At 40.7% G+C, this 12834-nt stretch overlaps 1 protein-coding gene across 1 annotated transcript; it reads left to right on the top strand.

The window, feature by feature from the left end:
* Nucleotides 1-9396: 9396 nt before the first annotated feature.
* On the top strand, nt 9397-12420 carry LOC134637881 (15-hydroxyprostaglandin dehydrogenase [NAD(+)]-like). The gene is made up of 7 exons (XM_063488423.1): nt 9397-9489; nt 10165-10288; nt 10742-10848; nt 10925-11021; nt 11171-11247; nt 12042-12199; nt 12297-12420. Exons 1-7 carry the CDS (start codon nt 9397-9399, stop codon nt 12418-12420), a joined length of 780 nt encoding a protein of 259 aa, XP_063344493.1.
* Nucleotides 12421-12834: the final 414 nt, after the last annotated feature.

Genomic DNA, 12834 nt, shown 5'->3' with positions numbered 1-12834 from the left:
CTTGATCATATTGTGGATACTACTAATAACCACACAGGGATGGACATGACACAAAACTGTGACATGAACCATAAATTCAGAGGTTTGAAGCGTTTTAGGTCATTTAGATATCAACAAAAGTGATAATATTTAGCAAAATTGAAAAATGAACTCCGACAGCATTATACATAATTTTACTTTTAATATATGAGCCAAATAATGTGCATTTCCAGTGGCTTTCTCATGTCGCATGTCACAGCATTCAAACAACACAACAGTGTCTGAATGACATAAATGCATCTGCACAGCTGGATGCAGCCTGTAATGTTGCTTATTCCACAAATGAAAAGCAATAAAAATTGATGACCAAAGGTTTTAATGTGGGGCACTGGGGTGTGTTATTTTCCATCATAATTATAACACTTGGTGGACATTTTCCCAATTTATCTCATAAAGCACGAGACCTAATGAATGTTGTGCAGCAAACTTGGATAAAATCAGCATCTAAAACAAACAGGAAGTAGCTTACCTAAGGTCATCTAAGACCCTCCTGAGACATTAAAATAGAGACTTCATATTATGAATCTATAAATGAAACTAGGGAGGCGGTGATAATTGAAAAAAAAGGGAGTATGAGGAAAGATCCCCAATTCTTTGAACCATCTCCCTAGAATCATTGGCCTCTGAGAAATAATTTCACCCCGGGCGTCTCTTTATCTTTTGTTGTGCGACTCTGGTGTAAACAATGCAACACTTGAAACTGTAATATCTAATCACTGTAATTGTAAATGATTGTCTTTGCAGTCATTTTATTATTACACTGACATCATTAATCTCACTTTCTGGTGTCAGGTTTTAACAGTGCAGTGCTGATGATTTTGTGGTTTTGATTGAAAATAGCATCAGACCTATGTTGATGATACCTCCTAATCTCTCTCTCTCTCCTCTTCTCTTTTGTCTCTGAAGGGCTACTCAATTCATGACAACAACACAACACACAGCTGAGTAGACATACACAAAATACACAAAATGTGGTAAAAATGTGTGTGACCGATGCTGTCACCGCAGCATCGGTCAGATGGTGGCTTAGTCTGCTCGTTAAGGGATGTGGCTTCCTGAGAGTGACTGTGTTCACCAGCTGTGCTCAGGAGGACTACATACAAAGCATAATTAGTTCAGAGCAGTGTAACATGGTAGTTTTGTCATTGTCCTCCAGTCCTCCTGTCCTCTTTTGCATTTTGGGAATGTGTTTTGCTGCTACAGTTCATGTTCATTAAGCTGAAAGCAGGAATTCCTGTTGGTAGTATAGGCAAATATGTCATATACCCTAATTGGGCACTTTTTTAGGTACACCATGCTTGTACTGGATTGGTCCCTCTTTTTGCCTCCAGGACTGTTTCAGTTCTTAGATTAATTTGTCAGAGATCACACAGTTGCTACAAATTTCTGCACATTCATGATGTGAATCTCCCATTCCAAAAGAGCTACTCTTGTTTTAAAAAGTGCTCTTTTGGATTGAGATCTGGTAACCCTGGAGGCCATTCGAGTACAGTGAACTCATTGTCATGTTCAAGACACCATTGTGACGATCTGAGGCTTTTGATGACTCGAGGTGGATTATCAGAAGACACAGACACGGTCAGCAACAGTTCTCAAGTAAGCTGTGACATTTAAATAATTTTTAGTTGGTGCTAAGGTCCCCAAGTTTACCAACAAAATATTCCTCATGCCATCACACCACCATGAGCCCGAACTGCTGATACAAGGAAGGATGGATCCATTCTTTCATGTTGTTTGTGTCAAATACCGATCCTACCATCTGAATTTTGCAGCAGAAATCAAGATACATAAGACCAGGCAATATGTTTCCAAGTTGCTATTGTCAAATCCTCTGCAAATAGCCTCAGGTTCCTGTTCTTAGCTGACAGGACTGGTACCCAGTCTGGTCCAGTGGTCTTCTGCCGCTGTTGCTCATCTGCTTCAAGGTTCATTCAGAGATGCTCTTCTGCATACCTTTGTTAATACGAGTGGTTATTTAAGTGACCTCTGGCATCATTAAGCCACTCTAATCACCTTTCTTCCTTATTCTGATGCTGTTTGAGCTTCAGCAGGGTCTCTTGATCATGACTGCATGCTTCAAAAGCATTGAATTGCTTCCATGTGATTGGCTGACTACATATATGCGCTAATGAGTAGTTGAAAACCTGACAAAGTGGCTGGAGAGTGTATTTATCATTGGTCCATGTGTAGTTAGAATTTTAAATTCTGGCTTTTATTATATTTTTGATGATATAAAGTTCAGCTTTTACAAACTTTTAGAGTCTGATGGCTATATTCACGTTATAATGGATGCTATTAGCATTAGCAGTGATCTATCACAGGTATACTGATGTTGGCACATACAGTAGTTCTCTGATTAGCATCAGTAAAGAAACATTGTTTTAAAAAAAAATAAAAAAATGAACATAACAAAATGCAGAAAAAAAAAGCCAAAAAAAAAAGGTTTTTAGGTTTATCGTCTATAAATCTGGCATTGTTTTTGTTGTGAAGTGGATCTGAATGCACGTTTACAAGTTTCTAAGTAGTTTGTGAAATATATCCTGGACGATAACATACAATGAAGCCATATTTTTCCTTGTGCAATGTAACTCTTAACATGTTGTTCTAAAACACCACAAGAAATATTGACCAGATATATGAATACTGGAGGTGTTTTTCTCTGTGACACTGGTACTGGCATCTGTCTGAAACATCCAACATGGTTAAATCTCTAACATGTATTTCCACATTGTTAAAAAAGTTCAGTTAGGAGCAGTGACTTAGCTGACTGAAAAGATTGAGGAAGGCACTGACTTTGATCAGGTTATATTATGCACAGCATTCTCCACAGGTCCAGTTCCTTTTCACTATGTTGCTTTCATTCTCAAGTTTTCCCGTCCCCGGAAAACCATACATGTCACAATAATGGGGCGATCGTGGCTCAAGAGGTTGGCGGTTCGAGCCCCGGCTCGGACAGTCTCGGTCGTTGTGTCTTTGGGCAAGACACTTCACCCGTTGCCTTCAGTTAGGAGCACTACTGGTGGTGGTCAGAGGGCCCGGTGGCTCCAGTGTCTGGCAGCCTCACCTCTGTCAGTACGCCCCAGGGCAGCTGTGGCTACAATGCAGCTTGCCATCGTGTGTGTGAATGGTTGGATGACTGAATGTAGTGTAAAGTGCTTTGGGGTCCTTAGGGACTAAGTAAAGTGTTATACAAATACAGGCCATTTACCAATAATAGCTGTGAGTGATTTAATCTTAGTTTGTACTTAAAAATCAAAAAATAAAACACAGTTTGTGTCGTCAGTTTCACACATAAAAAAAAATTAATTCATTCATTCTTGTTCATTTTCTCCAGTGCTCCAAATAATGAGAAATGAAGACCTGAATCTCTCCCAGCTGACTTTGGCCAAGAGCCGGGTTACACTGTGGGCAGGTTGATAGTCTATCAAAAGGCCGACAGGGCAAAAACGCTTGAAACCTTGACACAATGACTGATGACATGTGACGACTTCCTTTACAGCAGATCTGATCACCCTGTCGTCAGGGTACGCTGACTCTGAAACTAAAACTTCTAATAACTTAAACTTAAAGCTTTTATTCTGTCATTAAACACTGACCGATTGCTGTGTGTGCTTAAAGACATGAATGCAAAAAGTGTGTGTGTGACAAACAGCAGAATGGCAGTTTGTCAACAAACCACCACAAGGTCTGTTGTGGAGCTGCTTCTTGACTCATTGGCTTTTAGGTCATTGTGCAATTGAATGAAGCTGCCTCTCATTTTTAGGGTCACGTAAACACGTGTGAATGACCGAGGAGTGAGGTGTGATCCACTATCTTTGTTGGCAAACCAACAAAACCCCGCTCTATTAAGTTCCAGCAATCATCACACACCTTCATACCACATAATCTCTACGCATTTGCACTCACAGTCTCCTGTAGATACAGACACAGACACTCACTGGCAGCCCTGCTCCCTGCCTCCCCCATCACGGCCTCACACTGTAAACAGGCTCAAATTTTGTTCATCGGCGGCTGCCTATTCTTTGCGGCCGATGACACTGGTGACATGTAAAGCTCTCTGGCATTGTCCAGCTCGCTGGAGCTCTTTAGCAGTGTAATCACCAGTGAAATGGCAATGGGCCACTGGGATGAAAACACAAGTCAGCAGCTGGTCAGCAAATCACAGCTGAAAGCCATTAAATGGTGGATTTGCCCTGTAAGCAAGACGAGCTCGGGGGCCCTTTGTGGACCCAGTTTGTGAATGCGCAGAGCTGAAAGGATATTTTTTGTAACAGTTAACGGGCGTTTTATAACTCGGCCTTTCACACGTCTGACACATCAAGCTGAGGAAAATAGTTTTGAGACTGTCTAAGCAGACTTCATGTCAGGGCTAGCAGGGTACTGAAAAGTTTGATTAAGGTGTTCAGACAAGCAGAATTCTTATCAGAGTCGAGTGTATTTATTTTAATTAAAACTTGACACAAACTGAGCACCTTCCGTACAGAATAAAGCACAATTTCCAGATATGACTCACAGCCCAGATTTGCTAACTTTACACTGACAGTGATTGGAAGATGCTGAAGAGAAACATTTTCACTGTCAAATCAATTTTTTTTTTAAAAAAAAAGTCTATTTTAGTTTAAAAAACAAAATAAAAAAGATTCAGGCAATAAAGGATATGACACTTGCACCTCTCGCCAAGGCTCCCGGCAGCAGAGAGACAAAACTGTAATTATCTTCTTGTGGTCGGATGCCTCCAGCAGTCAAGTTGCAGTTTACGTCTATTACTGTCCTGACTCATAATATGGTGGAGGCTTAGGAGGAATTTAATATGCGGGCATTAAAGATTAGTGTCACTATTTCAGCATCCCACCAAAGTATGATTGCAAACTCGAAGTATGGTGCTAAATAATGAGCAGAATTATTGCATTTTTTTTCCAAACATCATGAATCTACAGTGGTGATGAACTTTAACCTCTTAGATATATTTAATGTCATCACTTAATTTCATGCTATTAGACATTTGCATGTTTACCTGTAAAGTTGAGTTAGATCTCCTTTCAGTCTTAGTAAGCATCTGTGCTAAATTAAAAGTCCAACGGCATTTATGAATGGGACAGATCTATAGACAACCCCCAAAACATAATGATTCCTGCTACAAAAATAAATATCACAAACAATGTGTGTGCCTGGGGTTTGACGAAAGACAGGAATGTACTGTTGAAAATACAAAAGTGGAGCAATTTTAGCAAAATATGCCCCATCAGTCTTAAAGTTTGATGTTTACATCAGGTGCTGGTCTCATGATTGTTGTTTCTTACAGTTCAGCCAATAAAGCAGACCCTACCAAAAAGAAATAGAAGAAGAAAAGGTAATCTTTAAAGCACTGGATAAGTATAAAACTCATGTTTTATAATTTTTGTAAAAGATTGAAGCTGAATGTTAAAGCAACTGCTATCTTTCACGTGTTAATGGTTACAAAAAACTGATGAAATGACTTCACTGAAACAGGCAATCTACCACCATGTGGCCACCGCTGCTATCAACTCTCTGCTCCACCTAGTGGCAGTTCAGGACCAGAGCTCTGCACACCTCTCCACACCAGAATGAGACATGCTGTATTATGATGTACAGCCGTGTCAAAAATTTACATATATTCATCATGGGCATGAATGTCATGGTAATTTTGATCTTTTAATAATTTGGAATGACTGTACAGCATGCACATTTAGTTACTTTAAAAAACAAGAACTGGGTGAATAAGTTTGAATTTATTTTGTTTCTTCTTATCCACACAGGTTAAAAAGTATATATACAGATTGAAATCTGTACATACACTCCCACTGATATATGGTTAAATGTCCCTTTGAGGATAAATACCACTAATGTTCCTTGGCTGAATAGCTTCTTGACCAGATGCTTTTAGTAGCCATCAACACGCTGCTGGCATAATTCTGGCTGGATATTTGTCCACTTTTATTGGCAGATTATCAGAGTTAATTTAAAATGGTTGGCTTCCTGGCACAGATTCGACTTTTAAGTATATTAAAGAATTTTCATTCCAAAATCTTGATGTTAGCCTGCTTTATCTGTTCAAATCCAATTTTGATGTGCGTTTGGGATCATCGTCCTGTTGGAGCACCCAGATGTGTTCAAGTTTCAACCATCTAGCTGTTTATCTGAGGTGACGTTGAGGAATTTGGAGGTAGTTCTCCTTCTTCACAATTCCACCCACTTTGTATAGTGTACCAGAACAACTGGCAGCAAAACGGCCCCAGAGCATGACGCTGCCACCATCATTAATAAAAAGACAAAAACGGAAGTGCTGCCTGGCTCTGATGCATATCAACAGGTGCGCCTCAGTAGGGCGAAGAAATTCAATAAAACAAGAGAAATTATTTTAATGGTTTTACCTTTAACAGAGTGCCTCAGCTACCAGCGTGACCCTTGACAGTTGGTATAGTTTTACAAGTTTTGAAAGCCTCACCTTTACTCCACATTTGGCTCGTCTACATGGGCAGCTGCAAATTTCAGTTGAGCTTGATGCTGCCAGTTTTGGAGCAGGGACTTCTTCGTCAGTGATGTGAAATCTACTTCAGTGTGGAAAGTGATGCTGGTACTCCAGCTGTTTCCAATTCCAGGCTTGATCTTTCTACATGGTTTCTTTTAAAAACTCCTTTTTGCATAAGATGAATTGAAAACCAGAAGCATTTCATTAGAACATTTTAGAATATCTATCATAGATATATGAAACAGAGCCGTGACAAAAGTATACTTATATAATGGGGTCATTAATGACATCACTAGGTTACTTAAATTCCTAAAAAAGCACATACCTCACTGACACAAGGATGCAGAGTATCCACGCTGTAAAAACTGCTTTCTTTGAACTGCTGTTCAGTTCAGAAAGACTGTTGAGTCACATCGCATTAATACTTGAGGTTCCCACCCTGCCCTAACAGCAATTATGTGTGTTGCTGGAGCTGCAAAAACAAAAGTGATGCAGTTCATAAAACTGTATCGGCTACTGACCTTCCTGCTTAATGGGCTGAATGCAACAGAGAAAATATTTCAAGCGCTAAGCATCATCATCGTTATCAGCATCAAGTGTGAGCAATGCAGCGCTTCTGTTGCAATACTTTCTGTACATTTGTAGTGGTTGTGACAGAAATATTTGGCCAGAAGCCCACACAATGAGTTCTACAGTTATAATCAACTTGCACAGTCTTGCCGTGTATGTTTATGCTCAAAACCCTTTAAGCAATATGTGTCCTGAGCACGCGCGCACACACACACACACACACACACACACACACACACACACACATGTCTGGTTTGCTATCCTCGTGGGGACATCCCATTGACATAATGCTTTCCCTAGCCCCTTACCCTAACCCTAACCATTAAAAATGAATGCCTAACCCTAACCCTTACCCTAAACCTAACCATAACCTAATTGTAACCCTGACAGTAAAACCGCATTTTGAGTGTGAAAATTGCTTTCAACCCCGAGGGGACCTGGATTTTGGTCCCCACGGTGCAGAAAGTCCCCACCAGGATAGTAAAAGTCAGATTTTGGTCCCCACCAGGATAGTACGAACCCGTACACACACACACACACACACACACACACACACACACACACACACACACACACACACGTCTGGTTTGCTATCTTCGTGGGGACATCCCATTGACATAATGCTTTCCCTAGCCCCTTACCCTAACCCTAACCATTAAAAATGAATGCCTAACCCTAACCCTTACCCTAAACCTAACCATAACCTAATTGTAACCCTGACAGTAAAACCGCATTTTGAGTGTGAAAATTGCTTTCAACCCCGAGGGGACCTGGATTTTGGTCCCCACGGTGCAGAAAGTCCCCACCAGGATAGTAAAAGTCAGATTTTGGTCCCCACCAGGATAGTACGAACCCGTACACACATACACACACACACACACACACACACACACACACACACACACACACACACACACACACACACACACACACACACACACACACACACACAGAGCTCAGTATCTGGCTCAGTATTTATAAGTATGACTAATACACTGTATATGCATAATATCATGCGTGCTTAAACATGCTTTCTCTCCCTGGCACTGAATAAAACTAATCAGACAGCTTCTTGACCTTTGATGACAATAACCACTCCTGTGTCTCCTGCAGAGCATCAGAGGAACAGTAAATGCAATAAAAAGCAGCTAAATTAGCAAGAAAGCATCCAACTTCATTGACCACTACACCTAAAAATCTAATCAGTGACTCATTGTGACTCCTCATAATAAGTTCTGTTTGTAGTGGAAAGTTTTTCCAGACCCCTACAGACTGCATGCCAGATGCTTTCCCGTGCAGTTTGTTCCACACTTGTTCATATTAATGAGCTTTAACATCAGTGTTAGCTCAGAGTGCTGCTGGTCTTGCCTCACTGCACTGACTTACTATCAGATTTGGGACTGAATTTAACTTCATGCTTTCTTAGGCCCCAAAAGACTCTCAGACTTTCAGCCTATGACCTGCTAGCAGCTAACTTTGGGATAACCAGGCTTTAGTTGTGCTGGAACCTCTGTTAATGGATCAGTCTGACTCATCAGCATTTCTTTTATTAAATGCTTCATTAATGCCTAAATATTAAAGTCAGCATATGGAGTATTTGAGCCAGCCAGTGGAGTATCATATCGGTCGAGTGGGCTCAGCTATCTGGACCAGCTGATAGCACTGCTGCTCAAACTCCTTCCTAAAAAAAACTTTAGGCTGTTTATTTGAATGCACTCCTCATGAATGCATGTGGATATGTGGCTAATTGGATTTGCCACTTAACTTAGCTCACAGACATAGGCCACGAAGTTGCACAGCTCCATACCTCCATCTGCTGGCCACATGCACCTCCACTAATGACTGTGGGGATTCAGAGATTTATGAACGTCAGGTCAAAATAGATTTCAAACATTTCCAAAGTCTTTCATTGGTCACATTAAAAAATGACTTATCGTGACTTATCAAAATATTTCACTTATTTGTGTTGCCTGTATCAAAGACATCGTACTAAGTTAGACTGTTTCCACTTCAGTAAGTCTGAAAAACAGTTGCTCTTGCCTGCAAAGAAAACATAGCTTCAATAAATGAGGTCAAATTATGTTTTATTGAGTTGGGCCAAGCTTCAGTCAGCAGAGCCACAACTCCTACAGGTGCACTCACTTACTCTGATTGCCTCTTCCTGTATTCGAACCAGCTGGAAATTGTATGGCTTCCTGATGACCAGCGACATATAAAAACACACAACTTCTCTTAGCTTAGCATTTTCTCATTTCCTTGTAAATCTACTCTAGGTCTCCTCTTGTGAAACAGCTGAAATGGCTCTCAATGGTAAAACTGCAGTAGTGACCGGCGCTGCGATGGGAATAGGAAGATCAATAGCTGAACTTCTTCTGCAAAATGGTGCCAAGGTAGTGTTTGAGTTCAGACATCATTCTTGTGCTTCACATTTTGAAGTGCTGAGGTTGAATACTTTTTTTTTCTCGCAATAAATGAGTAAATTTGTGGTGATGAATATAAGCATGTAACTGTGCCAGAGTAGATAAGTTTGTTTGTTTTACTAGTCATAGGTGACTAAAATCAAATACTCTACGTAGACTACTGCTTGGCCTATTTGGAGTTTGAAAGCAAATACAGGTTAAGTTTGCATGAATGAGTCTGATTTGAACTGCATCCTTTTAATAAGCTGTCTTCAGTTAATCCCCCTGGTATGAAGTTGGTTGCCCACCAAATTGCTGTATTTGTAGTGTTGGAAGGTGGATGTTGGAAGGGAAACTTGCTATCCATTTAATAGCATTTATTATAGCCCTTTCACAAAAAATGGTAACACTCATTGTTTTAAACTCTAAGCAATGAAATTTAACTTATATTTAGGGTTGTATTTGCAAGAATGGACCAAGGAAGGGTCTGTCTGATGAATTAAAATGAAATTTTCATCCTTACTGAGCAGGGATGGAAAAGGAACAGGTTCCTGACCTCCTCTTTTAGTGTCTGTGGCTAAAACCCTTCATGGGGGTAAATCATAACATTTCACTGCAGGATGTGACCAAAAACAAAATTCCAAATGTGGTGTCCTGCACATATAGGTGGCCATCCTGGACATGAATGAAACTGCAGGACAGAGTTTAGTTGAAACCCTGAACAAAGAGCATGGACCAGACAGAGCCCTGTTCCTGCTGTGCAACGTAGAGTCAGAAGAGGAGATCAAAGGTAACATGCATACACAACAAAATGTAAATGTGGGGGCAAAGGCTTGGATGTGTGTGTGTGTGTGTGTGTATAAGCTGCTTTCCTTCAAATACTTGTAGATTCAGTCAGCAAATTTTTATCAAACAGAAACTCACCAGCTTGAGTCGCAGTATGAGCAGTTATCAGCAGCTGGAGCTCCAGTCCATGAGAAATTAATGGCTGCTCATGTGGGAGTCAATGAGCCAACAGAACTTTACTGGAGCACAAGGGTTTTGCTGATGGTGCTAATCAAGCTGATCAGATTCCCAAAGGGACTACTTGGCATGCTTCTGTAGTCTACCTTAAAGTTCATGAATTGGGAATGCTGCAACAGTTCTTGCAGTTTCCAATAAACAGCCAGAGATGAATTTGTCTCTTTTGCTTGAATTTTGTCACTTGGTGTTGAAAGGACTGTTATTCCTGTGGTGTCTCAAGCTGCGTTTCAGAAAACTGTAGAAACCTTTGGTGGAATTGACATCCTGGTCAACAATGCTGGTGTCTTCAATGAGATAATGTGGGAGAAAACTATTGGCATCAACCTTGTAAGAAACACTCACATTGAGCTACTCAACAGCAGATATGCAAGAGATTGCAAATGTCATGGATGCCTTGTCGTAGGTTGGCTGTATTAGGGGGACTTACCTGGTTATCGAGCACATGAACAAGCTGACTGGGGGTCGTGGAGGGGTCATCGTCAATGTGGCATCCATGGCAGGTAAACAAAATGGTGTATTTGCATCTAAAAGGACAATTTCATGCATGCATGCTAATCCATTTGAAATCATGAACAGCCTGAACTATCAGGACTACTTGGACTGCTAAAGGAAAACTTGAGTTGAACTTGAACTGCAACCCATCCTACAGGTATTGGCCTTCTGTCTTGCTGCCCTGTGTATACAGCCACCAAGCATGGAGTGGTTGGGTTTACTAGAGCATTTGCGGTAAGGAAACTGACACAATTTCAGGAAAAATCAGTTTCAATTTGTTTGTACTGTCTGGATAGTCAATGTAAGCTGCATGTTGGGATCATTGGCTACTAGGGCAACTGTGCCACTGCTATAACTTGCATGTTCAACTGCTCATTAACACATTGTTTAATCAGCCAGTAAAAGTTGATTGGGTCAATATGACTTGAGGCTCAGAGACATCAAAAGAAGGATGATTCAAGTGATTTTTAAACAAGGCATGGTGGTTCTGAGTACTTCAGAAACCGATCTACTTGGATTTTTCCAGCACACTTTAGGGTTTACATAAAATGGTCTGGGGGGGGGAAAAAAAAAAAATCAGCGCGCATCAGTTGTGAGCATAATGCTAGGTCAGAATGACCAGACTAACACGATGGCAACAAACTAACATTATGGCAACAGTAATTCCACCAAGCACTTGTTGCAACAAAGGTATGCACAAGGGAATGGACTGGCACCATACACTGAAGCGCATGGTATTGAAAAACTGAAACTAGAAATTGCATGGATCATCCTGCTTTGTAACATCAGTTCATCCTGCTGGTGGAATAACAGGGTGGAGGATATCCTGACACACATGATTACTGTTGCTGTTCATGTCATGCCTCTGACCAGTGTGGCAATCATCTGATGGCTGCTGCTAGCAGGAGAACATGCAGGTCACAAAGCTCAGTCTCTCTTCAGTGTTCAATTGGACTCGATCACCATTTTTCAGCACCTTATTGAATCGAGACCTACACAAAATGTAAAGATTTACTTTTTCTTACTAGGCTGCCTCAGTTGCATCAGGCTATGGTATACGGATGAATGCCCTCTGCCCAGGATTCGTTCAAACGGACCTCTTCTCCTCTATAAAGTCCAAACTGGGACAATTCTCCAACTTGGCAGGTGCCAACCAGGAACTGATAGAAAAACTTGGCGTGTTAACGTGAGTCTTTAAAATGTCTGTACACATTGCATTATGGTTTTTAAAAGTATTTTGCAGTGGACATGAATATTCATGGTAACTGTACCTCTTGATGCAGGTCTGCAGAAGTAGTCCAGGGCTTCCTTGAGCTGGTGACAGATGAGACCAAAAATGGAGAAGCTCTCCTAGTTCTCCCGAAAGAGAAGAAATATGCAACTTTTCCAGCATCGCCCACTGATTAACTCATGACAATATTTCAAGTCTTTCAGGCAAGAGTTTAAACTTCTGTACAACATATGACATGTACTGCAATAAAAGATGAAAATATAAAATGTGTTTGATCTGCAACATCCTGCCACTGGCAAATTTCAGTATTGTTATTGCACAAGACTGACACTTAAACCATGTGACTGTAGGAGCTGCTAAACCATGCTGAACTTGTAGTGTTGCAATAAAGGTAGCAGATGTATTCATACTGATCAACATTGATCACCCCACTGAGTCAGCCACCACACAGAAGCAAAATTTTATTCAGGTTTCCAAAACATTTCCAGGTTCTGGCTGAAATGGTCTCAATGCGGTGTTTTATTGACAGAAGCTTGTATAGGAAAGCTTGCTTGGAGAAGGTGACCAAATATTAAAATTGCTTTTAGTTT

This window comes from Pelmatolapia mariae, linkage group LG10_11 (genome assembly GCF_036321145.2).
Source record: "Pelmatolapia mariae isolate MD_Pm_ZW linkage group LG10_11, Pm_UMD_F_2, whole genome shotgun sequence".
Taxonomy (NCBI): Eukaryota; Metazoa; Chordata; class Actinopteri; order Cichliformes; family Cichlidae; genus Pelmatolapia; species Pelmatolapia mariae.
This window is presented reverse-complemented; position numbering and strand designations above follow the sequence as displayed.

What these genes read in the sequence shown, in the direction of transcription:
- LOC134637881 (XM_063488423.1), top strand. Translation starts at nt 9,397, where the DNA reads ATGGCTCTCAATGGTAAAACTGCAGTAGTGACCGGCGCTGCGATGGGA. An exon ending in CAATGTGGCATCCATGGCAG is followed by an intron (nt 11,022 to 11,170) that starts GTAAACAAAATG and finishes CCCATCCTACAG; the next exon opens with GTATTGGCCTTCTGTCTTGC. An exon ending in GAAAAACTTGGCGTGTTAAC is followed by an intron (nt 12,200 to 12,296) that starts GTGAGTCTTTAA and finishes CTCTTGATGCAG; the next exon opens with GTCTGCAGAAGTAGTCCAGG.